Below are 26688 nucleotides of genomic sequence, written 5' to 3' on the forward strand. Positions count from 1 at the left end.
GGCACGCTGGGAAGGGTCAGGCTCCGGCGGGAAGGCGGAGCCGTTTGGGGGTTTAAGCAGCGTGGTCGGTCGCTCCCGGAAAGTCCGTACCTACCAGGAGCCTGGAGCTGGAACCTTTAATGGAGTGGGGCGGGCTGAGAAGGGGCGGAGCCACGGCGGGGAGAGGATTTGGAGGCGGAGAGGCAGGGTGGAGCCCCGATGATTGGGGGTGACTACAGTCAGGGTAGAGGCTGGGCGCGCCCTTCCCCGGATACCTGGAGCATCTGGCGGGACCTGCCCTGCCGGTACCTTTGTCCTGCGACGCCGGGAGGATCGGGAGGGGCGGAGGGGTGTGGAAGGAGACCCAGGGGTAGGGAGTGACTGGACCGCGACTCTGAAAACATCCATTCACAGCCTCCCGGTCTAGAGGCCGGACTCCCACTGAAGATGGCACTGCTGTTCCTGCAACAGGGTTGATGGCGCCTAAGCGAAGTGCTCGGGAGGCTTTTTTACGAGAGGAAGTTCTCAGCCCTAGAGCATCCAGGATAGAGCGTCGGCCTGGATTCCGGTTTAGGGCACAGCCCCGGTTGCGGGCTCCATCCCCAGTAGGGGGCGTGCAGGAGGCAGCCGATCTGATTCTCATCATTGATGTTTCTATCCCTCTCCCTCTTTCTGAAATCAATAAAAATATACTTAAAACAAAAAGAGTAAGTACTCGCCCTAACCGGTTTGGCTCAGTGGATAGAGCGTCGGCCTGGGTTCGATTCCGGTCAAGGGCATGTGCCTTGGTTGCGGGTACATGCCCAGTGGGACGTGTGCAGGAGGCAGCTGATCGATGTTTCCAACTCTCTATCCCTCTCCCTTCCTCTGTAAAAAATCAATAAATTTTTTTTTTTTAAAGAGTAAGTACTCAAACATGGAAGTTTCAGCATTTCACCTCTTGAGGGAGTATATCTATAGGGCTTTTTCTAACTTCCCCAAACTTTTTCATTCCCAGTTGATTGCCTGTAGATGCCTCATTAAACCTTTAAATGAAAAGGACTGTGCTATGGTTCTCTCCTTTTAAATTTTTTAAAAATACTTTTTAAAAATATCTATTTTTTGATTTCAGAGAAGGGAGAGAGAAACATCAACAGTGAGAGGGAATCCCTGATGGGCTGCCTCCTGCACACCCCGGCGATCCCTCAACCGGCTGCAACCCGCATGTGCCCTGAGAGGGGAATCCAACGGTGACCTCCCGGTTCAAAGGTCAATGCTCAACCAGTGAGCCATGCTGGCCGGGCTTTTTATTTTTATTTTAAAATATATTTTATTGATTTTTTACAGAGAGGAAGGGAGAGAGATAGAGAGTTAGAAACATCGATGAGAGAGAAACATCGATCAGCTGCCTCCTGCACACTCCCCACTGGGGATGTGCCCGCAACCAAGGTACATGCCCTTGACCGGAATCGAACCCGGGACCCTCCAGTCCGCAGGCCGACGCTCTATCCACTGAGCCAAACCGGTTTCGGCAAGGCCGGGCTTTTTAAATTTTTTATTTTTAGAGGATGTTTATTAAAGCTGGGGACAGTGAAACAAGGAAGGGCCTAAGATAGAAGCAACAGAAAAGAGACTAGGTGGGGAAATGAGCCTAGGCTGGGCTGCTTTGGCTCACTAAGAAGTCAGAGAAAAGGGGGCCTGAGGACTGGGGTGAAGGGGTTAGCTGAGGGTGAACTGCTGCTGCCAATTGTTACCCTGATTGCAAGTCCCTGGGATCCCTCAGAGTTTCGGAAATGGGTGCCTGAGGGGGGAGGAAAGGTGCAGGCATGCTCCTGGGAAGGAGAGCATGCTAAGGGGATGCAAGGAAAAGCAGGGTTGGAGAAAGCTGCATGGAACAGAGTAGGACCGTCGGAAAACAAAGCAGGAAAAAAAGGTAGCTATGTTCTGCTGAGGAGCAAAGGGATGGTCTACCTTACTGAAGATTTCCTTTATTTGACAGACAGAAAGCTGAAAAACTTTGGCATCTTTATTCAGACACGTATAAAAACAAAACAAAAAACTTCAGTGATAGAACAAATATCCCCATTTCCCACCCAGTGGGAGAGGTCTGAAGATGGATCCTCTCTCTATTCCAATCAGAAGCTCCCCATTATTGGGTGAGAACACTTCTAAAAGTGGCTCTTGGGACCCTTGTAAATCTGTCCCTTGGGTAAGAAGTGGAGATCCTTTACAGCACACCTAAGTTATGGTTTACACAAAAATGTCCAGTTACATTTCCTTCTGACCACCCCCTGCCTGAGATGAGAAGTCTGGGTGTAGGAGGCTCTGGTTGTCGGGGTTAGACTTAATTCAGTGCAAAAACAAGAAGACAATGCCCCTTATATGGGCTCTGGTTTGTGCCTGTTTTCCTTGATACCTTACAGTAAGAGCACACACATCTGGGAAGATTTTGAATCCTGGACCTGCCACGTAATCTCTCTTAAGGCTCAGTTCCTTATTTGTGAGGAACTATAAACTAGTTCACAGAATTGGTATATGGATTGAGAAAATGCAGGTCAAGTTTAGCACACTGTCTGGCACAAAAATAAATGCTCAATTAACAGCAATCATGAATATCTACGCCTGAACTTCCTTCACATGATTTAAAATTTCCCATTCTTTCCAGGGGCTTGGTCATAGCCAAAATTTTACTTTCCCCTGCCAGGTTTTGCCCTTTTTCTTTGCCTTAGGAGTCTGATGGGAAACAAAGGCACACTTTAAAGCCTAGTCTCAACAAGTTAGAGTCTGAGAGAAAGGGACATGATACTGGAGTCATCAAATGGGTACGGGATGTAAGGGAGTAATCCTTCATATCTCCAGGGAGTTCCCCTGAGAAAGTTGGAGGAATGGGATTGGGAAAGCACACAAAACGGGAAACCTTCTACTTCCCAGGGATTGGGAAAGTGAAGAAAGTGCACAGCCAGCTACATGCCACAAGAACTTTGTCCGAGTGTTTCAAAGCCTCCAAAGGTTGGATGGAATTGTCTAGACCGGAGGGGAAATGGGACTGAGACCTGTGAGGGAGGGATGGGGACTTGGGAGAAAAGGGTACCCTCTAGAGGCACTAGCTGCCATCAACTGCTCCCGGAGTACCTCAGGGAGCAGGGGTTATGTTCTCTGGGCATTAGCCTTGGGGAAAAGCCTGCTATGCCAGTAATCCGGGTTGTCAAAGGCAGAGTCGGTGGCTTCTAAGCTGCGTAGAGTTTTGAGGCGGGTATAATGGACTTGGGGAGCATGGTGTCCAGGCCCCTGGAAGGCTTTCATCTCTTCATACCCTTGTTCAGCTGCTGGACAGGCCCCCATGGCTGCATAATCCCCCCCAGCACCTCCTCCTCCACGTCGCTTATTCATATATTCATAGTCCTCGTCGGGAGTTGTGCCAGGAGTAGGTATGATGGGCACAGGGTGGAGTGGGCAACTCTGTGTGCTGCCCAGGGAAGCACTGAGGTCTGATCCCACATCCATGTACTCATAACCCAGCTCCTCGAGGGAACCTGGCCTTGGGGGACGAGGTGGACTGTGCCTTCTCCTGCGGTTCATGTATTCATACTCCTCATCTTCATCTTCTTCTTCGGTGCCCAGGACAGAACTGAGACCCACAGAAGAAAGGGTGCCTTCCCGAGAGGATGGAGTACCTAGGGATGGAGAAGAGAGGCCAGCTATGTGGAGACATTCACAGTAATTAATAGGCAGTAGGGAGAGGAAAGAGTCAGGCCGGGCGGGGGGAGGGGGGAGGGCGGTGTGAGGAATCAGGTACCTTTGAGGTGTGCATCTGGCATGACATAACCATTCACATCCTCTTCCTCTAACCCCGGTGGGGAGAGCGGGGTGACAGGAGTAAGCAGGCTATGGCGCTGGGAATGGTAGGCACTGTCTCCACGTGGCCGCGGGCTCCGGCTCCGGCTTCTACACATGGACACCTTCTCCTGGAGCTCAGCTTCAGAGCCTGTCACGTGGCCCTCAGATGACTCTGATACCAGGCGTCCCCGTGGCACTGGGTGCAGAGAGGCTGGACGGGGACACCGTTCACCCCCACAAACTACAGGCTCCTAAGGAAGAAAAAAATACACAGAGACTTACACAGCGATGAAGAAAGGAGATTGGGTAGTTCAATGCCTTCTTTTTTCTGTAGGACACTGATGAAACCTCAAAGATTTCTACGATCTCCCACCCCACCCCTATCATCCTAAGACATTCTGCCACCCAGCATCTCAGCAGCCCCTGAAAGAGACAGACCTTACCTGGCAAGCTTCCCCAAGATTACTCTGGTTCATAGGCATATATCCAGATGATGGACTTGTAAGGCTCTGGCTCTAGGATGAAAACAGAGGTTTGGACAAAGGGAGACATCTCATCACGGGTCCTTTGAGTAGTTAATCTGAGTATCTGTGGGGTTTACGAGGGTGCAGGTGTGCAGAGTGCTCAGGGAGCAGAAAGCCCTGGGTGACTGAAGCGCCTTACCCCACGTGGCCAAGTAAGCGTTCCAACTGGCAGGCTGAGGGCAGAGCCTAGTGTTGTCGCCAGGTTGTCCTCCTCTGCCTCCAAGTCCAGGTCTAGGTCTAGTTCTGGCTCCAGCTCTACTTCCTCCAGTTCCTTGTTTGTCAGAGCAGGTGGCTCCGCCCCAGGGGGAATTCCAGGTCCACTCTCTCTCTATAGGGGCAGGTGATTGTTAAGGTAGATCCTGGTTCCAGCCAAATCCCCTTTGCTCTAAATCTCCTTGACATCTACTCACCTTTATGACCAGATACCGCGGTGGGTCTCGGGCCATCCTCGTGAACTCATTGGCTAGTTCTTTAAAGGTTGGGCGAATGTTCTCATCAATCATCCAACCTGGGGGTAAGATGTGGGAAATAGAGTCATGGGAGGAGAAGGGAGTAGGGAGAGAAGCTGGTTAGCAAACGGCTGGCACCATCAGGTAACTCACACTTGACCATGACCATGTAGACATCAATGGTACAGATCTGGGGCTGTGCCAACCGCTCCCCCTTCTCCAGCAGGTCTGGTACTTCAGCCAACCGCAGCCCTGCATAGGGCTCTGCCCCAAAAGTCATCAGCTCCCAAACCGTCACACCTGGTACAGGAAAACATGACTGGTTGATGGCAAAACAGTGGCAATGGGCATGAAGATGAAGGGAAGGCATGACAATCTGACTCAAGGATCTGAAGGGCTGGAAGACTCTAAGAGGGGGTCTCAGAAGGCAACTGTGGGACTTGGGCCATGCAGACGGACTGACCGTAGCTCCAGACGTCACTCTGGTGTGTGTATTTCCCAAAGTGGATACTCTCAAGGGCCATCCACTTAATTGGAGTCTGGGGGATTAAAGGCAAAGGTGTCACCAATTTTTTTCACAAATTACCTTAGCATTTCTACACCCCAAATTCTCTACATTCTTCTCTTGGTTGCTGTCTCAACTTATATTTCTGGCATCTTCAGGTTCCTCTCCCTGAACTTACCCTACTGCATCTGCTTCCCTCTGGAAGAGACCACTGGCTGCTCCCCATCTCCCTGCTTCATTCCAACCCCACCTCCTCACCAGCCCTTTGTGTCACCTACCTTGGCCTCACTGTGTAGTAGCTGTTTATCATCAGGGGGCAGCAGGTCAGCCACCCCAAAATCTGCCACCTGAACCTGACTGGTTGACTTGAGTAGCACATTTCGGGCAGCCAAGTTCCTATGAACCATACCATGCTCCTCAAGGTAGTACATACCCTACAGGAGAAGGAAATATTCTCAGGATTGGGGGGATCCATTATTGAGATCCAGAACCACCCCAAACCCTAAAGGTACCACTCAGAACTCCACCCTCCCTGCCTCCTCCCTGCTGGCCCCCAGCCAGGCAGTCCCATCATAGAAACTCCTCCCGGCTCCTCTCACCTTGGCAATTTGTACTCCCCAATTGAGCAGCAGCTGTGGCCCCAGGGACCCCCGGTGCTGTCTCACATGATCCAGCAGGGATCCCAGAGGCAAGTATTGAGTGACAAGCTGCAGAGATGACCCTGGGCACAGTCCCAGCAGCCGTACAATGTGAGCATGGTCTAGACTGCCAATGGCCAGCATATGCTAAAGGACACAAGAGAAGAGGGGTTATCCAAGGAACAAACAGGTTCACGTACTAGGATACCCAGGCCAGGGCCTCCCCAACATTCCAGCGCATCGACATGGCTCACAGTAGCTGCTGACACAGGACCGTGCTTCTGCACAATTGTAACATTGACCTCTTTCCTAGCGGAATACAGAAAACCCTTCCTTCACTTACATCCGTCACAGCTTGAAAACTTTGCCGTCCACTCTTATCCTCAATGACTTTAATGCAGACTGGGATCTTTATTGATTCGCCCTCAGGAATCCACACGCCCTGGGAAGTTGTAAACAGGAGTCAGCCTAAGGCGGTTCTCCCCAGGCCAGCCCTTTCCCCACCTCCCCGGACTTTTACTTTCTGTGGGCCACTCACCTTGTGCACGGTTCCAAAGACGCCTGAGCCAAGTACTTTAAGCTTCCTCAGCTCTGTCTCCTTGAAGACTCTCGCCAAGACTTTGTTAGCCTTCTCACTGGGATCCAGAGGCTCTATGCTCTGGGGAGCAGGTGGGAAGGAGGCACTCAGGAAAGCCCACTCCCACGACCCCCTGACTTCCTCCTCCTGTGTGGCTGCCAGGAGCAGCAGGGCCCAAAGGGTGGGAGCAGGAAGAGGAGTTGTCTTTCGTCTTCAAAAGCATTGTAGGCATATCAGGGAATAACAGACCCCAAGACAGAAGAAGTTATTTGTGATCATGAGATTAGGAATCGAGAGGGTGGGTTTCCCCTTTGATGGAAGAAAGGAGTTGGTAATCCTATCCCTTGAGTACTTTTATTCAGTTCTCTATGTTTTCAAAGCACTTTCACTTAGATCATCACTTCCACCATTACAGCCATCATATAAGGATGGATGTTACTATCTCCTCTGTATACAGTCATAAACTGAGGCACAGAAGGAAAGTAACTTCTTCAGAGTCATGCGGCAAATTAATGGCAAAATCGGGGAGAAAGCATGTCTCCCAATTCTCTGGTCAGAGTTATTTCTAGGGATCAAATACCAGGGGAGGAGGAGGCTCTTAAACAGGGCACTTTTCTAGAGTAAGCTACACACTCACCTCACCCCGTTCCAAGTAGCGCCTCATAGCCCTCTTATTCTGAATCCGACGCCCACGCAAATAGAGGATAGTGCTGCCCAGGATCACGAAAATCACTAGCAATCCTACTACCACTGTCAAAGCCATCGCCAAGTGCGTTTTGCTGTGGGGTAGAGAAACCTGGCATTACCCTCGGTCCACACCTCCCTTACAGTGTCATCTGTACCTGTCCTAAAAGGTATGGTGCAGACCTGGGGCAAGCAGTCAACATTCACAAACATACCCTTGAGCACTAAAGAGTTAACCTAAATCTGGACCTTCCGAGGCTACTGTGAGTTAATTTTAGAAAGGAAAGGCCAGAAGTCTGGATTCTTGTGCCCCGAGTCCAGTGATAGTGAACTGTATATAGAAGGCCAGAAAGGGTAGACTCAACTCTTCCCAGCAGATAACCGCCCTCTCCCTCGCTTCTCTCCCGAATACCCCCAGCTCCCTAAGTCTCCAAGCCCATCATACCTGATCATTGCCTGTGTTTGGCCTAAACAGTCCTGCAGGTCAGGCCCATTACACCTAGAGAAGAAAGTCACCTCCTTAAGTGGGAACTGGAGAATCCCATGGGACGCTCCATTGCACCAGCGACAGCATTGTTTCAGACCCTACCATGGCGTCCCATCCTGGAGCCCGAGCACATCCCAAGACATGGGCTCCGTCCCTAGCAGGCCCACCCTCCCCGAGTCCCTCTTGTAAGCGAAATGCCCGAGTTGTGTTTATCCCAGGTCCCCAAAATTGTGGTGTAATTTTGTGCTGTTATTGAGTATCCCTTCCTCCAACCCTTCACTATACAGCTGGGAGTAATTCTTAAATCACAGTTCCTTTCTTCTTTCTCCTCCCTGCACCCTCCTCTCTCCCCCTCGTCTGTACTCCCTCTCCCCTGACCCCCTCTTCTTAACATCCCATCACTGACCCCTGGGTGCAGTTCTCATGGCAGGGCCGACATTCATTCTGAGCATCTGGGAACTTGTAGATGGGGCCCTTGGCACCCAGCACTCCAGAGGGGCAGCTGCTCACACAGTGGGGCCCATCTCGAAAATGGGCACACTGGGCACAAGCATCAGAGCCCTGGGTGGAGAAGAAAAGGTCAGGAAAAAATGGGATTCCAGGGTCAATTCCGTATCTCCTAACAGGGACCAACCCAGCCACTCAGGATCCTCCTTCCACAAACCCTAGCCTTGTCTGGCCTCCCTGTGCCGGCCTGGAGGCTGGGCCATATCATTCCCTAGATTCTCCAGTGCGGCCTGCCCTCTCCCCGAGACCCTGGTGCCGCTACTGTACCGAGCCATTGCATGTGGCAGTGCCCTCCATGGGCTGGCATTCCGGGTGGCAGGGGAAGCATTCAGCCTCGTGGGCAAACTCACGAGGCTCCCTGCAGTGAGGAAGGGGGGTAGAGATTGGGGGCGGTCACTCGGAATAGCCCTATCCCAGGGCCCCATCCCTCCACCCCTTCTTTTTTTAAAAAATATATTTTTATTGATTTCAGAGAGGAAGGAAGAGGGAGAGAGACAGAAACATCAATGATGAGAGAGAATCATTGATCGGCTGCCTCCTGCATGCCCCCTACTGGGTATCGAGCCCATAACCCCGGCATGTGCCCTTGCCTGGAATCGAACCTGGGACCCTACAGTCCGAAGGCCAATGCTCTATCCACTGAGCCAAAGCAGCTAGGGCCCTCCACCCCTAATTGACTCCGTCCCTCCTGTCCGTACCCATTCAGAAAGTTGCAGTGGGTCACACAGACACCTCCTCGGCTGTAGTTTCGACAGGATAGGCACTGACCAGGGCCTGGGCCCCAGCATCCCCCAGAGCAGAGTGGGTCACACACCTTGCCCTCTGCCACTGGAAAGGAAGGGGTGGGTCAGGAAGAGTCTGAGGTCTCCCCTCGGACCCTCCCCTGAATACTGCCTCCTTACGGCTTCCAGCCCAACATCCCTCTCTCCTTGGCTCCACCCCCGGCCCCCCATCCCTACTTCCCTACTCCCACTTCCAGGGCAGAACAGTCCTTCCACCCCTCTCCCAACTCCCTCTTCCCACCTCCCAGAGGGCCTCTCCCTCACCGCAGTCTCTGCGGAGCCGGTTATGCTTGATGTCTAGTCTCTCTTCAGAAGGCCCTCGAAGCAGCCTAGTCCAGTTAAGAGAATGGTGGTAGCAGAGCTGCCGATTGGCACTTATGTAGATACGCCCAGCACTTATTTCTTTCAAGGATCGGAAGCCCAGAGATGTTATGTTCAAGTTCTTCATGATCAACAATGAGAAGCCCCGGCTGAGAATAAGGAGACGGGATGAGAGGGGAAATGACAAAAGGAAAATGTACCACTGTCATTTCCGTTCAACAGCCTGCTCTGGGCTACGAGACACACTGAAAGGGACTCCTCCCTCCTTCTGCCTTTTCTCCATCAAATTCTCAGACCCTTTGGGGCTGCCGTCTGAGAAAATGCCTTCCTTGATTTTCACTCACAGATGCCCAAGAAGCAGAGTTCATTACCTGGAGATGCTGTCACCTCCACACTCGTACTCACTTGTAGAGGCTTCTGCCCCCGATGGTCGTCAGGTTGGAAAAGACACTGAAGTTGTGCATGTGGGGAGGCCAGGACTGAATGTTCAGGTAGCCTGGGGGGTTGGAGAGAGGTATATGAACAGGAGCCTTCTTCTCTCCCTCTTTCTCAGGTTCTCCTGGTCCCTCCCCTGCTGCTTGAAACTTGATTTTTCTCAAGTGGTTACACTACAATTTGTGCCAATGGTTGATCTCTTCTCAGAAAGCGTAGCTTCTCCCACTCACCAGTGATCTCCCGGACTGTCCGGAAGACATTGAGCTTCTCAGGGTCCAAGGCAGGGATCTTGTGCCAAGGGTCTCTGAAGAGAACAGTAAAGAACAGTCAGCAAGGTAGCGGTATAGGCCATCGGTAATGAGCGCCTAACCTCAGAACTTAGTTTCTAAATACCATTCTCCATTGCAAGGACAGAGCTCCTTAGATAGATAGCTGGGGCAGGAGAAATACAACAGGAACCTACAGCATCTTTTTTTTTTTTAAATTGATTTTTAGAGAGAGGAAGGAAGAGAAAGAGAGAAACGTCAATGTGAGAGCGAAACATCACATCGCTCAGTTGCCTCTTGCACATGACCAGGAATCCAACCTGCAACCTGGGTATCGAACCCACCACAACCCAACATTCCAACCAATTGAACCACACCGGCCAGTGCAAGCCTACACCATCTTGCAGAGAAAACTAAGCAAATGTTCAAATAATGAGGGGGTCCAAGCCCAAAGAACACAGGAACCAACTTGAAGGGGCCCCCAGAAACCCTACTAGAGACAACTGGACACCAAAATAATGATTGTAAAAGATTATAAACCATTGAATAAAACAAATACCCACACTGACTAGATAGATCAATAGATAGATAGGTAGGAAGGGAAGACTCTTCCTAACACTAGAATGCCAACAAATAAATGCAGAAGGAATAATGGAATTAGAAAATAATTATCTAGCAATTCTCATTATAAAATTAATTCAGGCAAAATCTCCCCACAAGATACTTATTAAGCCCTGGATGGTTCTGCTCAGTGGTTACAGTGTCAGCCTACAAACCGAAGGGTCTCAGGTTCGATTCCCGGCCCACTTTGGGGGCGTGTGGAAGGCAACCAATCGATGTGTTTCTCACATCAATGTCTCTCTCTCTCCCCCTCCTAAAAAATCAATGGAGAAAATATTGTCGTGTAAGGATTAACAACAACAACAAAAAACATGCCTGGCAGCAGTGGCTCAGTGGTTAAGCATCGACCTATGAACAAGGGGGTCACGGATCAATTCCCAGTCAGGGCACAAGTCTGGGTTTCGGACTCGATCCCCCTGATTGTGCAGGAGGTATCAATGATGATTCTCTCTCATCATTGATGTTTCTATCTCTCCCACCCTCTCTCTCCCTTCCTTTCTGAAATTATATATATCTATATATATACTAGAGGCCTGTTGCACGAAGAGATCCGTGCAATAGGCCTTCCTTTTCCCTGGCTGCTGCTGGCACTGGTTTTCCTCCAGCACCTGGGGCCCAGGCCTTCGCTCTGGCCAAGTTCTGGCCGGAGCCGGCCCCGGAAACGTCAGGCCTTGCATATTTATTCCACATAGCACATAGCACAAAGCATAACTTGGCCCTATCCGATTTGACTCAATGGATAGAGCGTCAGTCTGTGGACTGAAGGGTCCCGGGTCTGACTCCAGTCAAGGGCACATGCCCGGGTTTCGGGCTTGATCCCCAGTAGGGGGTGTACAGGAGGCAGCTAATCAATGATTCTCTCTCATCATTGATGTTTCAATCTCTCCCTCCCTCTCCCTTTCTCTCTCTGAAATCAGTAAAAAAAAATTTTTTAAAAAAAGCATAACTTGAACAGGAATGTAAAGTACAGCAAAGTTTTGCAATGTAGTCATAATACTGCAATATGTATGGTGCCAGGTGGGCACTGAAAATATCAGGGGACACTATGTAAAGTGTATGATTGTCTAGCCACTATGCTGCACACCTGAAACCAATGCAAAATAATACTGAAAGTAAACTGTAATTGAAAATTTTAAATAATAAACTTAAAAAAAAATTTTTTTAAATATATTTATATTGGTTTCAGAGAGGAAGAGAGAGGGAGAGATAGAAACATCCATGATGGGAAAGAATCATGGATCGGCTGCCTCCTGCATGCCCCACACTGGGGATTGAGCCATGACGTCCTGGTTCATAGGTCGACGCTCAACCACTGAGCTGCCTGCGCCGGACAGGCGATAAACTTTTTTTTTTTTTTTTTTTTTTTTTTTTTTTAAAGCATAACTTAGAGACTCTAAGTATGAGGAACCATCACAAAATCCAAACCGAGGAAGGTTCGACCTGTTACCTGACCTGTACTCATCAATAATGTCAATGTCATGAACTGTTATAGATTAAAGAAGACTGAAGAGATACAACAACTGAATACAATGTGTGATCCAGGACATTGTGAGACAGAGTGAAATGTGTGTGTGTAGAAAGAAAGAGAAATAATAAAGCATCTATATATATAAAAGCCTAAGCAACCATAACTACCGGTTGACCAGTAGCTATGACATGCACTGGCCACCAGGGGACAGACACTCAATGCAGGAACTGCCCCCTGGTGATCAGTGCACTCCCCCAGCCAACCTCCCATGGCCAGCCAACCTACCTTGGCCCCCGCCACCCCCCCACCCCCATCCCTCCAGCCCCATCCAGCAACCAGCGGGCCCCCAGGTCCCTGGCCAGCAACCAGCAGGCCCCAGCTGGCTTGGCCCCGATTGGGACTGGGCGAGACAACCCTGATAAGCCCTAATCACCAGCCAGGTGTAGGGACCCCAGGCCTCTAGTACGGTATAATGTTAACATTTGGGGGATCTGAACAAAGAGTGTATAGGAAATCCTAATACCATTTTTGCAACTTTAGTGTAGATCTAAAATTCTGTCAAAACAAAATAAGAAAACAGGTGGCTGTAATGTTACACACACACTTTAAACGGATCAGAAAGTCCCTTTGCTCTCTGTGGCTCTTCTCTAAGGAGCAGAACTAGGGGAAATAGCTGGCAGATTTTTATCTAAACTTAAGAAAACTTTAAGGAGGACACAATGTTGCTGTCCCTTGCCATTCAGCTGGGTGATGTCAGACTGCTTAGGGCTATGTCTGAGGGGCTCACGCCCTAGCGGAGGTTGAGTTAAGCACTGTCGGGTCCTTTGCGATTTCTAAGATTTTATGACTTAGTTTCCTAATCAGCTTCACATATGAAGCGTGAAGCCGATGCAATGAACTGTGAGGGGATGTCTGGGGTGGGGGTACAGGAAGAGAAGGCAGAATCTCTAACCCATTGAGGCCAGTGATGAGAAAGTCCAGGTTGCCCAGGATCTTGGTGCAGTTCACAAATCCATCAATGTTGCTCGAGTCCACAGTCTGGTATCGGCTCCCAGAGCCGGTCCCCTCACAAGCTGCAAACAAAAAAAGAGACTCAGTGAGGGTTGAGGGAGAGGGTTGAGTAGTCTCAGGGTAAAGTTCACCAACTTCCTTACCTTTGGGGCACAGCCCCCCACAAGGTTCACATATCTTGAGTCCGTTTTTATCCACTTCCATCTTGTCAGGAGGACAGGCCCTGACACACGACGTCTGATCCACCACGAAGTTGTCTAGGGAAAAGGAGGGCACCCACGGAGGTGAGGGAGGAGCGCGGCCGCTCCCGCCTGAACCTTGCTCCCTCCTGCTCTGCGCTGGATCTGCCCCAACCCACCACCCGAGGCTCCTTAGTGCCGTCCTGTGGATCAGGAAGGCCCTTGGCTCTGGGTTGTTCCAAGGAGCAGAGCTCGGTGCAATTGCTGGGAGGCACAGGGAAGGTCATCAGAGGCTGGGACATAGGGGTCACTCCCTGGGGCTGGTGGATGATCACAACCGTCTGCCCTCGAAGGCCCCTACTCACCACCCAACTCGATCGATCCCTTTTGCCTCCTACAATTTAGTCTAAACTACGGGTTCCATTATCATTGTTTCTTCCTTTCAGATACTCACGGGGACAGCTGGCTACACAAACTCCTCCATACTGATACTTGGTGTGAGGATTGGGTTCCAGCTGGAAAGTCAGCTTGTTGTAGACAAGAGGCTGTGGACACTGGCGTACACAGGCTCCACTGTCATTGAAGAGCCGGCAGGCCTAGGCACACAGGAGCCTCATAAAACTCGTGCTGCATTAGGTCCCCCTCCTCCCGCCAACAGAGCCCACATGGCCACCCCAGAACCCAGGCAAATGGTGCTAACAGTACGTACAAAGCAGTCGGTGTCCTGAGGGCCTGAGCAGCCCCCCGCACACTCATCATGGCAGCACTGGTTGGGGTTGGGCCCGAAGCAGTGACCATTACACTGAGGCGCACAGATGGTCTTGGTCACTAGGGAAGGAGAGAAAGCGTGGCTGTCAGGGTTCTCAGCCCTGCGTTCTGAGGCCCCTGCTCACCCTCTTGCCCTCCAGGCTCATCCCTACCCACCACGGAGGCCCAGGCTGGGGAGGGCAGGGATACGAACGGGAATGAATGTAAGGATTTGAGAGGGAAGTAAACGCACATGTCTGGCAGTCTTTTGGTCCGGGACCCCAGCATCGCCCCTTGCAGACCTCATGACACGGCTCACCTAGTTGGGAGGGAAAGCAACACAAGAGGCCATCAAGGGTGAGAGAAAGACTTGCCTGAATCAACAGGGAATGACGTCAGCACACAGGCACCTGAGCCCCAGGAAGCAAAGAGCCAGGCAGCGCCCCTCCTTGCCCATGCAGAGCAGGGTGGGGCTCAAGCGAACCTGTCAACAAGGGGTGGAGCCACGCCTCCACCTCGCCCACAGGGAAGCTAAAGGGGAGGGTCTGGGGCACATGCCAAGCTCAGCCCCAGGCCCAACCCCAGCACTTGGTTCCTTCTTGGCAAACTGAGCCCAGTAGGATTGCACGCGTGTGAGTGGACAGGCAGGAGCAGACTGCGGTCAGGGGTAGGTAGGTTCTGAGGAAAGGGGAGGTGGTTGTTGTGGAAAGCGAAATGGATGGAGTCCAAAGATCTGGCTTCCCCAGTTAGTGCAGAGTCTTTGGCCCCTTTTCTTGACATACTGCTTCTGCGGTTTGGATTCCCGGGGACTGACCTGCTCCCTCCTGGCAGGCTCCTCGGGTCTAGGGCCTGGGGTGTTTGCTCAGTGGAGAGGAGGGTTCAGGTTAGGGTTGACGATGACGGGAAAGGAGTCACTCTGGTTTGGGGGGGACAGGGGAGCAATCTTGATCAGGGCCACTCACAGCTCCTGCCATTGTCCTTCACCACGATCTCGGCGTCTCGGTCCCTCACGATGTCCCTCCAGTCAATGGTGTCCATGTGACAAAGTTTATCATTCTTCTCAATATACACGCCCCCTGACAGAATCTCTGAGACAGAGAAGCGACAGGGTTAAGGGCTGCAGCAGGCCTCCTCCCCTTAACCTCCCCACTTCCAAATGCCCCCCGCCGTCCCCCCTAATCTCAGGAGCAGGGGAAATGGGGCAGACAGACATATCCAACTGAATCCAAAATGCAGAGAAGGCTGGCCTGGGGAGGCAGAGGAGGAGCCAGGCTGAAAGAAACCCCGCCTCCTCAGACACCTGTCCAGATCCGGTTTAGCCAGTGGGGGAGGGGAAGGAAGAGGAGTGAAGATTCCTGACTCAACACCCCACCCCCTTCCCCTGCCCTACCTGTGTGTTTTTCAACTGACTGGGACAGGGAGAGGTAGAAGGCTGCCAGGTGGTACTTAACCCCTATATTCCTCCAGCGTGTGGGGAACTGTGAGGGGGGAGGTAGGATTCTAATTCCTGGGGAAGGAGGGATCTCAGGGTACACTGTACTTTGAAGTTAGAGGAATGTGGCTCACAGATCCAGCTCCAGTTCCAACCCCACCAGGACATAAGGACCTTCCCCTTGGGCAGAGGCCACCAGCTCCCGATCAGTGGTGGTCAAAGTGGGCGGCACCTTGGGAGGGGCACTTGAGAGTGAGCAGTCCTGGACTGTCCCCAAGGAGGCACCTGCCAGCGACAGGCTGAGGGGCAAGACCAGGAGTCGTCAGGAGCTGACCTGTGAGCTGGGTGAAGCCGAGCTGGCGCAGAGCGTGGCTGGAGTTGGTGTTGTAGTTCAACATGACGAAGATGGCAAACTTCCCGTCGTACACCTGGGTGCCCCGCACCACGCGGAGGTTGGGCAGGGGCAGCGTGGAGAACTCGTTCATGGCCACGAGCACATAGCCGGTCACTTCTCGAATCCACTGTGATGGAGCCGATGGTGTCAGGGAGAGATGAGACAGGACGAAACGTCTCGATCCCCTCTCCCTCCATGAGGCCTTCAGGGACCCCTCACTCCTCCAATCCCTTCTGCCAGTGAAAAGAGGCAGCAGAAATGATGGAGGGATTCTGGTCTCCCTCCCTTTCCTTCTCAGAGCTCCTCACGCCAGGAGGGTCCTTGCTTGGTTCCTTACCCACTTCCCCCGGTGCCTCTTGGTCCTCAGGTGTTTCTCTACATCAGTCCCAGCGTAGAACGCCACCCCGCCCCTGCCCCCACCTTCTCTCGGCCAGCCCTGGTGTATCCCTGGTTACAGAGGCCAAACCAGAGGTCCCAGAGTCCAGTCACTATCCCCATAGACACACAAATTTGGATCTTAGGGACTTTCGGGTCTTAGAAAGGCTCACCTCCAGCAGAGGGTGGCCCTGAGGAAGGGACGGTGTCTGTGGGGAGGAGAGGGGGACAGGTGGAGGGAGTCGGGCACTCTAACCTGCAGGAAGGAGAGGTCAGCGTTGTGTCCTGTGAGCACAATCTCCAGGTTCCCCATCACCACCTCACACCTCTCGTACTGCTTGTGCAGCGTCTGGTATTGGTTCTCAGCATCGCCGGTCACACTCAGACCATTCAAAGTCCCGGGACACACTGTTCAAAGTGGAGCAGCAGGAGTGGCAGAGGGCTGGACACAAGTTTTCGGCCCCGTCCCCCAAGACCAGTCCCGCGAGCCCACCCTCCGGGTCGCCCTTTCCCGGTGATATTCAACAGGATCCGGGGGCTGCCTCCAGCCCTCACCCCTTCAGATAGACACGAAGGCCTTTGTTGTTAGTCTGAGAGCCTGAACTTTCTTTTCTCAGAACCCCCCTCACCATTCCCCGAACAGGAAGGTGAAAAGGTTTCCGTTTTCCACCAGACCTCCTCGGTGCCTCTTTCGGTTCCTAGGGGGTTAATCAAGGAGGATGTAGGGCTTTTCCCCCTCCCTGGACAGAAGTTAGAAAAGGACACAACTTGGTCACCCTCCTCCTCTTCCCCTCCCCCTCCATCCTCTACCCCCGTCCTGCCTCTAAGTCCTGGAATAAATATCTCTTTGGGGCTAGCACACAGCCCCTATTGTGTCTACCGAGGGTGGGATGGGGGCAGTGCCTGGGGCCACAGTCCAGCCCACAATGAGGCGATTCTATATAGGAGGAGGGGGCTGCCCCACCCTGTCCCCAGACACCCTGTCCTCGGCAGCACCCCCTCCACCCTCAAGTCTTGGGCTCAGACAAGTGATCTCACTAGAGGGGGGAGCTCTGGGGCTGGTGGTGGGGTCAATGTGAGCTTTGTCTTTAAAGCTGCAAGATAAGGAGCTGGTTGCCTACCCTGCAACCCCCTTCCTAAACTCTGGCTTCCTTCGCACTCCCTTCTCCTATCCCAACACACTCCAGCCCCCTCAGCATCACTGTCCAGCCTAGAGTATTTTCCAGCAAATGCAGAGGCCTGGAGGGAAAGAGCAGCAGACTCCCGCCACACTAAGCCAGTTTTACTGTCAAAAGATTCATTCAAAAGCCTTCCAACATGGCAACCCGCACTGACACGAGGTAGAGCCTAGACTCGAGGTCCATGAGGCCTGTTGGCCTTGCAGGACCTAGAAGCTACAGGAAATCTTGACCCTGAAGCCCTATTCCTATCTCTTTCCTCTGGTTCCTGAAAGAGGGGGAGGGGTGGGGTGGGGGTAAAGAGATACCACCTGTTCCAACCACCCTTCCCTGAGGCGGTGGCAGCTTTAGTGGGAGGCAGGAGCAGGAAAGGAGGGAGGGTGGGGAGTTGGTGAGGCCCCAACTTCTCCTCCTAGAGAAACCCTTACTCTGACCACTGGACCTTTGAGGGCACCCATTCCCTCTAACTCCCCACAAAGGGAAGGGACAGACTGGCAGCTCCCAGAAGAGCCTGGGAACTCCAGGGTCCTTGGGCTGAGAAGAAATAGACTAGGAAAGGTTAGTCACTTCTGGAACAGCCCCACCCCAACCCCCTTCCTGGCAGGACACCCCCTCTTCCAAGTCAAGGCGCCAACCCTTCTCTCTAGATAAGGGAGGAGCCAAGATTACTGCACAGGGAAGTGGTGTGTGTGTGTGTGTGTGTGTGTGTGTGTGTACGTGCACACACTCGCACGACACACATACAGAGGGACATGTACATAGCTCCCCTCTGGGCCAGGAATCTACTGGTTCTGTCCTTGGGTTTCTTTACTAGGAGGTATTTCAGGTGGCTCCATCCATCCCACTGCCCGTGGTGCAGTCTTGGAGTCTGTGTGCTTGGAAGGCTGCAGTGTTGAAGGCCCAGTTCCTGCCGCCCAGAGGATAAAGTCCATAAACAGGGAGCAGAGGGCCAGGGCGGGAAGAGCGTGAACACCTCTGAGGAGGAACCCGGGAGCTTGGGGGAGGGGCAGGGGGAGAGGAATGATAAAAATCCATTCAGTGCTCAGGGACCAGGGGCTCAGAAGGGGCACTGTCACAGGCCGTCCTTTGGTGGAGAGCCCTGGGTGGGTCCCAGCAGGAGTCTCCAGCCCCTCCTCAATCAGACGCCTCCTCTCCAGCGTCCCCCACCCCCATCACAGCCGGGACAAAGGGGCTATAGAAGGACTGAGACGGGGCCGGATGCCCAGAGACGGCAGGGACCCAGATAAGGGGTAAAAACACCCAACCGTGCCTGCCCCCTGGCTCCCTCAGGGAAGGTGGCCAGGGACTTAGACTCCCGGGTTCCTGGTTGAAGATGCCGAGGACCTGGAGGGGACAGTGACAAGTCACTGTACTCTGTCCCTCCTACCCTAGTCCCCAGGTCCCCCGCCCTCCACCACCAGCTGGGAGTGTTCTGCATCTCAAGATCCCAGGGTCTAAATTTAGGCCCAGCAACTGTGGGAGAAGCACAGGTGTTTCCTCCCACTCCCACTCTGGGGTAGGGGCCCTGGGTGGGTCAGACCCCAAGCTGGGATCTAGGGGGAGGGGAGGTCAACAGGATTCCTCCAAGGCCAGCAGCACCAGCACCCCTCAGGTGTCCCAAGGTCCCAGGGATACCCAAAGGGGTGGGCTCAGATGGCATGGGAGTGGGAGGAGGAACAGAGGAGCAATCTGACTCCTAGAGACAGAGACAGTAAACAGAATGGGGGTGAGGGAGAAGCTGAGTCTAGGAAGGACTCCCCGGGACATGAGGCTCTGAAGGTGGGAGCGACGCCCTGTTAGCCCTCCGGCTGCGGGGAGAAAAGACAAGCAGTGATAAATACAGGCCAGACGTCCCTGACCCTACAGCTCCTGGCTCTGGGCCTTGTACATAATAGATGCTCAATAAATTTTAATTGATTTGATCTGGGTCTTGACAAAGAGAGGCTGGTGGGTGAAGTTGGGGACCAGCCAGCTTTATAATTTCGAGGGAAAGAAGACGGTCGACCTGTGCAGGGCCTCTCCCCTGAGGTCACCTGGACTTGGCTCCCTGGTTCATCCCAGCCCTCCCAGGGCGGGCTCCCTCGCGGAAGAGGAGGTGCCGCTCTTGTTTTCCCAACACTGGAGAACAACAACCCCCTCCAAGCCCTCCACAGCTCCGCCCTGTCGGCAAAACAACAAAACTGGAGGTTGATGAAAACCTGGGGGTGGGGGCAGGAGGTCGGGGAGCAAACAGACCCCACCTTTCTCCAAAATCACCACCTCCAACCACCTCACGTTTACAAGAACGAGGGTCTCGGCGCCCCTCCCCGCAGGGGCCCCCCAGAAGGGTGCACTGTTTCGGCATCAGCCCTGTGCTAAGGAACAGATTAAGGAGTCGGCGGCGCGCTGGGGAGGTGGTGGAAGCGCTGGTGGTGCAGGAACGCGCCCCCGCAAGGACCACCCTGAGAACCCGAGCCTGACGGTCCCCACCCAGGTGGCCCCAGCGGCCCCAGGGCCAGCCCCCCCCCCCCTCCCCCGGCCTCGCTGCCCCAGGACTCGGCGCACTGGGTCGGGGGCCCCAGGGTCCGAGCCTGCGGATGCTCCCGCGCCGCTTACCTGACTGCGAGTTGCCCACCTCGGAGCCCCGGGCCAGGCTGAGGAGGAAGCCCAGCACCTGCAGAGCCCGCTGCGCCCTCATGACTCCGCGCGCAGGGGGCGCGCAGCGCAGCCGAGTCGGCCCGGGCGCCCCGGGACTAAGACATCGAAACCAGCCACCTGAGTTCCCGGCGGGCTGGCAGCGGCGGCAGAGGAGTTGCAAAGTGCAACCGGAGCCGGAGCCAGAGTCCGGGGCGGGATGGCAGGGGAGGGGTGTGTGTCTGCGAGGGAAGGAGGGAGCGCAGTGGGAGGGGGTGAGTCACGGCCGCGCCCCCGCGGGCGCGAGGCTGGAGCGAGGGCTGCGGGAGCCTCGCCCGCCGCCTGCGCCCCGCGCCCCCTGCCTGGCGGCTGGGCCAAACGGGTCGAGGAGGGTCTCGCCCCGAATTGTCCTTCGGGAGTAGGACTCAAGAGGGGTCAAGATTCCCAACACCCCCAAATGCCTGCTGAGGGTAAGGTAATGGGGTGGAGAGAGTGCGCCAAAGCCCGGCCCCTAAAAGTTGGCCGCGCCCATTAACCAAATCACTCAACTCCCCTAGCCGGTTGGGTCACTTGGGGATGTTTCTCTCGGAAATGTGAATGTTCCTCTCTGTATTTGGGGGGTTGTTCCCTCGTGCTCAGGTCGCCTCCGTTTCCTCGGAAACCCCTCGAAACCCCATCATTCATCCACCCTGCTGAGGAACCCGAGCCCCAAGGCCGCGTGAAATTGCACTGTCTCCGGCCGCTTCCTCCTCCAGACCCGGCGCCGGCCGGGCCTCTCCCGGGGATTTGGCTGGGGGGCGGGGGTGGTTTCCAGCCTGGGAACAGCCCCGAAGTCCGCCTTCCCACTTCCACCCCGGGGGGGCTCCCGCACCTGTCGCCGTCCCCTCTGCTGCCCCCCACGGCCGCCTGGGAGAACAGCTGCTTCCCCTTCCACACGAGCCGGAGCGCGCCGTCGGGGCGCCTGGAGCTCTGCTGCTCTGCGGGGACGGAGGTGGGCACACTGTCCTCACCAGGTGCGCGCACCTCCGCGGGGGCCTTCCAGGCCGGGGCTGGCGCGGGGAAGGGAGAGGACGGGAGGGGAAGGGGGGCGTGGAGAGGGCCCTAGACACTGCGGCCCCGATGGCCGGGGTCCCCGGCACCTCCAGCACCACCCGCACCCTGGCCGGAGGCGGTCGGGTGCCCGGCGAGCGGCTGCCCAAAGTGCGGCCAGCCTCTGCAGGGGTCCGCGGGTCGCCCCCTGGTGCCAACCCGCTGCAGTGAAGCCCCACAATTGGTATTCCGGGGCCCCCCAGGGACCTAATTATTCCCTCCAGAGTTTCAAGCCTGAAGACGTCAAGAACAGTTGAGTTCTAGCCGGTTTGGCTCAGTGGATAGAGCGACGGCCTGTGGACTGAGGGCTCCCAGGTTGGATTCCGGTCAAGGGCACATGCCCGGGTTGCGGGCTCAGTCCCCAATGGGGGGCGTGCAGGAGGCAGTCGATCAGTGATTGTCTCTCATCATTGATGTTTCTCTCTCTCTCCCTCTCCCTTCCTCTCTGAAATCAATAAAAATATATTAAAAATAAAAAATAACAGTTGAGCTTTAGTGAAGAAAAATTTCGCCGGTAGCTAAGATTCTTGAAACTTACTGTGTATTACCAGGGCCTGCTCTCTGATGAAGGCTCACCTTTGCTCTAGGGCGTTGGCCTGTTCCTGACTACCTGCATAACAATCCTAATACGGCAATAACAACATCAGTGAAATATTAACATATGCATGTACAACCACTGCATTTGCAAGCGTTTCCTACAACTTAGAGAATGCTCCACTTAACATAAAAATGTGTGCTAGCCAGACATCTGTCCACAGTTTATGGAGCTGCAAAGGTGTGACTTCCCAAGGTCATCCACCTGGTGACAGGGTGGATGAGGAGGAGGGGCTCGGGTTTTTGCCCAGGATTTCTTTGTGTCACACTGAGAACGGAGCTTCATCTGCTCAGAATCAAACCCCCATCAGATAACTGAACTAAATGCCAGGTTAAGGAGCCTTTCATTTTATTACTCACCCACCTCAACCTAGTGTTCAAGGCCCTGATTCGGAAGGAGGAAACCCCTTTTAGTTTGTTGTTTATAAACAGTCGTATCTATCTATTAAGGTTGTTGTTCAGATTTAATGAGAAAAGGCAGGTAGAGCTCTTAATTACTGTGCTATGCTGGATCTTTAGGAGCATTCAATGAATGCTTGCTGTATTTAGTCCTACTATCACCAACCTCTCCCTTCTCCCCTCCCCAACTAGATCCCACGGTGTGTTTGCTGGTGTGGACGAAAGGAGCCACATGCTGACCTGACAAGCTCAGGGGAGGCCTGCGTGGCAGTCTTGCAAACTCAGAGACCTAAAGTAACCACAAAGGATGGTCTGAAAATTAAATATTTAACTACAAACAGGTTATAGTGGGTAGTCATGTCCTAAGCCGATATCTTCATTGACAAGGTCAACCTTTATCTTAACTGAGCCTGTCTGTCTTTTTGCCTCTATGATAACATACCCTTGAAATGTCTGGGTAACTTGTAACTTCCCTTTTTTCTGGAGCCCCTGGGGCACAACCAAATGTGCTGGGCTCCAGGACAGGTACCACAGATTCCTTCATCATCATGTTAATTGTTCCTGCACCCACCTAAGTATGTGTCCATCATTTTACTTTTTATCCAATCCCAGGGGTTTCCCTGCTTTGCTTATCCCTCCTCCTTAATCTATCACCAATGAATTTCATGTAACCCACCTATGTTCCTCCTTTGATTGCAATGTATAAATGCAGATGTAACCCCACCATTCTCCGGAGCATTGTCTCAATTCGTTGAGGTTCTGCTTCCCGGCATATGTCGACAGTTTGGCTCAAATAAACTCACACTGGTATCCGTTCTTCAATACATAGAGAAGCATCCAGCTAAGAACACCAGGGATATAACCCGGATAAAGCTGACCAGTTAGGGTGCTACCCTGACTACATAACTAAAGGAAGGCTTTGTTCACAAAAGCTCTCTGCACTTATCCGGCACCCTTTACTTTTCCTTACTTTCTTTTTAAATATATTTTCATTGATTTCAGAGAGGAAGGGAGAGGGAGAGAGATGGAAACATCAATGATGTGAGAGAATCATCGATCTGCTGCCTCCGGCACGCCCCACACTGGTGATCGAGCCCACAACCAGGCATGTGCCCTGACCAGGAATCCAACCGTGACCTCCTGTTCATAGATTGATTGATGCTCAACCACTAAGCCATGCCAACCAGGCTACTTTTCCTTACTCTTTTTTTTTCCTAATTGATTTCAGAGCAGAAGAGAAGGAAACATCAATGATGAGAGAGTACCATTGATTAGTTGCCTCCTGCACGCCCACAACGGGGAATCTAGCCCACAACAGGGACATATGATTGGGAATCGAACTGTGAACTCCTGGTTCATAGGTCGTCACTCAACCACTGAGCCACGCCAATCGGGCATTACTTTTAATTGATGACTTTGGTTCTAATTTTACTGTGAAAATTAAAAGTAACCAGAAGAAAACATCCTATCTTTCTACCACCAATCTGGCCAATTTTCCTCCATCCTGACTTCCATCTTATTACAATGAATTGCCCTTGCTGCTATTAGACCAACTCTCACTCCCTTCCCACCCCTCACCCCACCCTCCAGTTCTACACCTCAGCCCATTCCTTGCCTTTCTCCTGTACTGTTCTCCTATATTATTCCCCTGTTCCTATATTATCCAGTTTTCTCTTTACTGGATCGTTCCCATTAGCATACAAATGAGCTGTAATATCTGCCATTAAAAAATACAATAAAACAAGTAAACTTTCTTTGACCCCTTGGGCTTCTAGTCCTGTGCTCCTAACTGTGGCAAGATATTCTGTCTTGTGGATTCCTACTCTGATTGCCTCTAGTTTCTGGCTACCACATCGATGTTGCAAGAGCAATAAAATGCCTTTGTACTTGTCTCCTTTGGTTCTGTGATAACTTCTTGTGCATATTGAGCTACACACTCTGGAATATCACACCATCAGCCATGGGGTTTCTGTATCCCAACTTCCTCACCAATACTTGACATTATTCAAGTTTCCTTTTTTTTCATTTGCCATGAATTAAAAATATTTCAATGCATTCCCTTTTCCATTCCTTTTTTTTTTTTTTTACGTTATTATCTGGAAACTAATCACATGAAACTACAGAATTTTTTAGAGAGAGAGAGAGAGAGAGAGGGAGAGAGAAACATCGATAGATAAGTTGTTCCACTTAATTATGCATTCATTGGTAAATTCTTTTTTTAATATATTTTTTATTGATTTCAGAGAGGAAGGGAAAGGGAGAGACAGATAGAAACATCAATGATGAGAGAGAATCATTGATTGGTTGCCTCCTGCATGCCCCCCACACTGGGGATTGAGCCCACAACCTGGGCGTGTGCCCTTCACCAGAATCGAACCTGGGACCCTTCAGTCTGCAGGCCTGTCCACTGAGCCAAACCGGCTAGGACGATTGGTAGGTTCTTTTTTTTTTTTTAAATATATTTTTATTGATTTTTTACAGAGAGGAAGGGAGAGAAATAGAGAGTTAGAAACATCGATGAGAGAGAAACATCGATCAGCTGCCTCCTGCACAGCTCCCACTGGGGATGTGCCCGCAACCCAAGTACATACCCTTGACCGGAATCGAACCCGGGACCCTTCAGTCCGCAGGCCGACGCTCTATCCACTGAGCCAAACCGGTTTTGGCGATTGGTAGGTTCTTGTATGTGCCCTGATTGAGGATCAAACCAGCAACATTGGCATATGGGGATGGTGCTCTAACCAACTGAGCTACCCGGCCAGGGCAAATTTTTCTTGAGCCATTTTGCTGTTTATATTTTCCCAGAAATCTATTTCATCTAGGTTTATAAATTCATTAGTGCATGGTTATTAATAAATACTGTTATTTTATTTATTTATTTAATTTTTAAAAATATATTTTTATTGATTTCAGAGAGAAAGGGAGAGAGAGAGAGAGATAGAAACATCAATGATGAGAGAGAATCATTGTTTGGCTGCCTCCTGCACTCCCCACTGGGGATCAAGCCAGCAACCCGGGCATGTGCCCTTGACCTGAATCAAATCTGGGACCCTTCAGTCCCCAGGCTGATGCTCTATCCACTGAACCAAACTGGCTAGGGCTACTGCTATTTTTTTTTAAATCTGTTGTGGCCCTGACTGGTGTGGTTCAGTTTGTTGAGTGTCATCCTGTGCACCAAAAGTTTGCCGGTTCAATTCCCCATCAGGCACATGCCCACGTTGCAGGCACAGCCCCTGGTTGGGGTGTGTATGGGAGGCGACCAATCAATGTTTCTCACATCAGTGTTTTTCTCTCTCTCTCCCTCTCCCTCCCTCTCTCTCTCTCTAAAGTCAATAAAAACATATTTTTAAAAATCTGTTTTGCCCTGACCGGTTTGGCTCAATGGATAGAGCGTCGGCCTGTGGACTAAAGGGTCCCAGGTTCGAGTCCGGTCAAGGGCATGTGCCTTGGTTGCGGGCACATCCCCAGTGGGGGAGTGTGCAGGAGGCAGCTGGTCGATGTTTCTCTCTCATCGGTGTTTCTAACTCTCTATCCCTCTCCCTTCCTCTCTGTAAAAAATCAATAAAATATATTTTTTAAAAATCTGTTTTGTTGTCTGTGTCCCGTTTTCTTTCTGTATTTTGTCTATTTGTATGTTTTTGTTGTTTTTTTGTTTTTTGTCTTTATCATTCTAGCTAATTCTCTTTGTTTCTTTTCTAGTTCACTGATTATATCATTCCCTTTATTCTTCTTTCTTCTCCACGTATCTAATAGATTTGGCCTGTTAACTATTTCCTTCAAGATCTTCTCTATTGCAACTTACTGTATGTCTGCATGACACATCCATTTCTGAGAGGGTATGTTAATATCTTCAGTTCTGATCTTTGATTCATTTTTTAAATTTCATTAATCCTCACCTGAGGATATTTTTTGCATTGATTTTTAGAGAATGGAAGGGAGGGAGGGAGAAAGGGAGAGAGAGACAGAGAAAGAGAGAGAAACATCTATGTGAGAGAGACACAATGATTGGTTGCCTCCTGCACACGCTCTTACTGGGGCCACCAGGGGTCAAACCTGCAGCCCAGGTAGGTGCTCTTGACCAGGAATCAAACCTATGACTCTCCATGCATGGGCCAATGCTCTAACCACTGGAAAACACTGGCAAGTACAGTCATTTTTTGGTAAATGTCTCACATGTACTAGAAAAAGTGTATTGCCCAGCTGGTGTGGTTAAGAGGTTGAGTGTCAACCCAGGAGATCACAGTTCAATTCCTGGTCAGGGCACATGCCCGGGTTGCAGGCTCGATCTCCAGTAGGGGACGTGCAGGAGGCAGTTGATCAATGATTCTCTCCCATCAATGTTTCTATCTCTCTCTCCCTCTCCCTTCCTCCCTGAAATCAATAAAAAAAAATATTTTTAAAAATGTATTATCAGCCGAAACCGGTTTGGCTCAGTGGATAGAGCGTCGGCCTGCGGACTGAAGGGTCCCAGGTTCGATTCCGGTCAAGGGCATGTACCTGGGTTGTGAGCACATCCCCAGTAGGGGGTGTGCAGGAGGCAACTGATCGGTGTTTCTCTCTCATCCATGTTTCTGACTCTCTCTCCCTTCCTCTCTGTAAAAAATCAATAAAATATATT

At 52.0% G+C, this 26688-nt stretch overlaps 1 protein-coding gene across 1 annotated transcript; it reads right to left on the reverse strand.

Moving 5' to 3' along the window:
- Positions 1-1964: 1964 nt before the first annotated feature.
- On the reverse strand, positions 1965-20160 carry ERBB3 (erb-b2 receptor tyrosine kinase 3). Its single transcript, XM_070410023.1, has 28 exons — positions 19971-20160; positions 16454-16605; positions 15763-15949; positions 14959-15084; positions 14250-14315; positions 13959-14077; positions 13704-13845; positions 13214-13327; positions 13012-13132; positions 9935-10008; positions 9675-9765; positions 9213-9418; positions 8865-8994; positions 8434-8524; positions 8066-8220; positions 7618-7671; positions 7126-7267; positions 6450-6569; positions 6255-6353; positions 5873-6058; positions 5552-5707; positions 5232-5307; positions 4922-5068; positions 4730-4827; positions 4459-4647; positions 4239-4310; positions 3751-4046; positions 1965-3628 (listed from the first exon to the last, which is right to left on the reverse strand). The coding sequence occupies exons 1-28, from the start codon at positions 20050-20052 to the stop codon at positions 3106-3108; spliced, it is 4014 nt and encodes a 1337-aa protein (XP_070266124.1). The 5' UTR covers positions 20053-20160; the 3' UTR covers positions 1965-3105.
- Between the last annotated feature and the right edge of the window lie 6528 nt (positions 20161-26688).

Source organism: Myotis yumanensis, unplaced genomic scaffold (assembly GCF_028538775.1).
Source record: "Myotis yumanensis isolate MYYU_CA2020_CCGP unplaced genomic scaffold, mMyoYum1.0.hap1 SCAF_3, whole genome shotgun sequence".
In the NCBI taxonomy this organism is placed as follows: Eukaryota; Metazoa; Chordata; class Mammalia; order Chiroptera; family Vespertilionidae; genus Myotis; species Myotis yumanensis.

Bases quoted from the DNA above. Each gene is read 5' to 3' on its own strand.
- ERBB3 (XM_070410023.1), bottom strand. From the start codon at position 20,052: ATGAGGGCGCAGCGGGCTCTGCAGGTGCTGGGCTTCCTCCTCAGCCTG. The intron at 14,078-14,249 runs GTGCGTTTACTT...CTCCTTCCCTAG, and splicing joins ACCAAAAGACTGCCAGACAT to TGACCAAGACCATCTGTGCG. The intron at 7,672-8,065 runs GTCAGTGATGGG...TTTCTTCTCTAG, and splicing joins CATGAGAACTGCACCCAGGG to GTGTAATGGGCCTGACCTGC.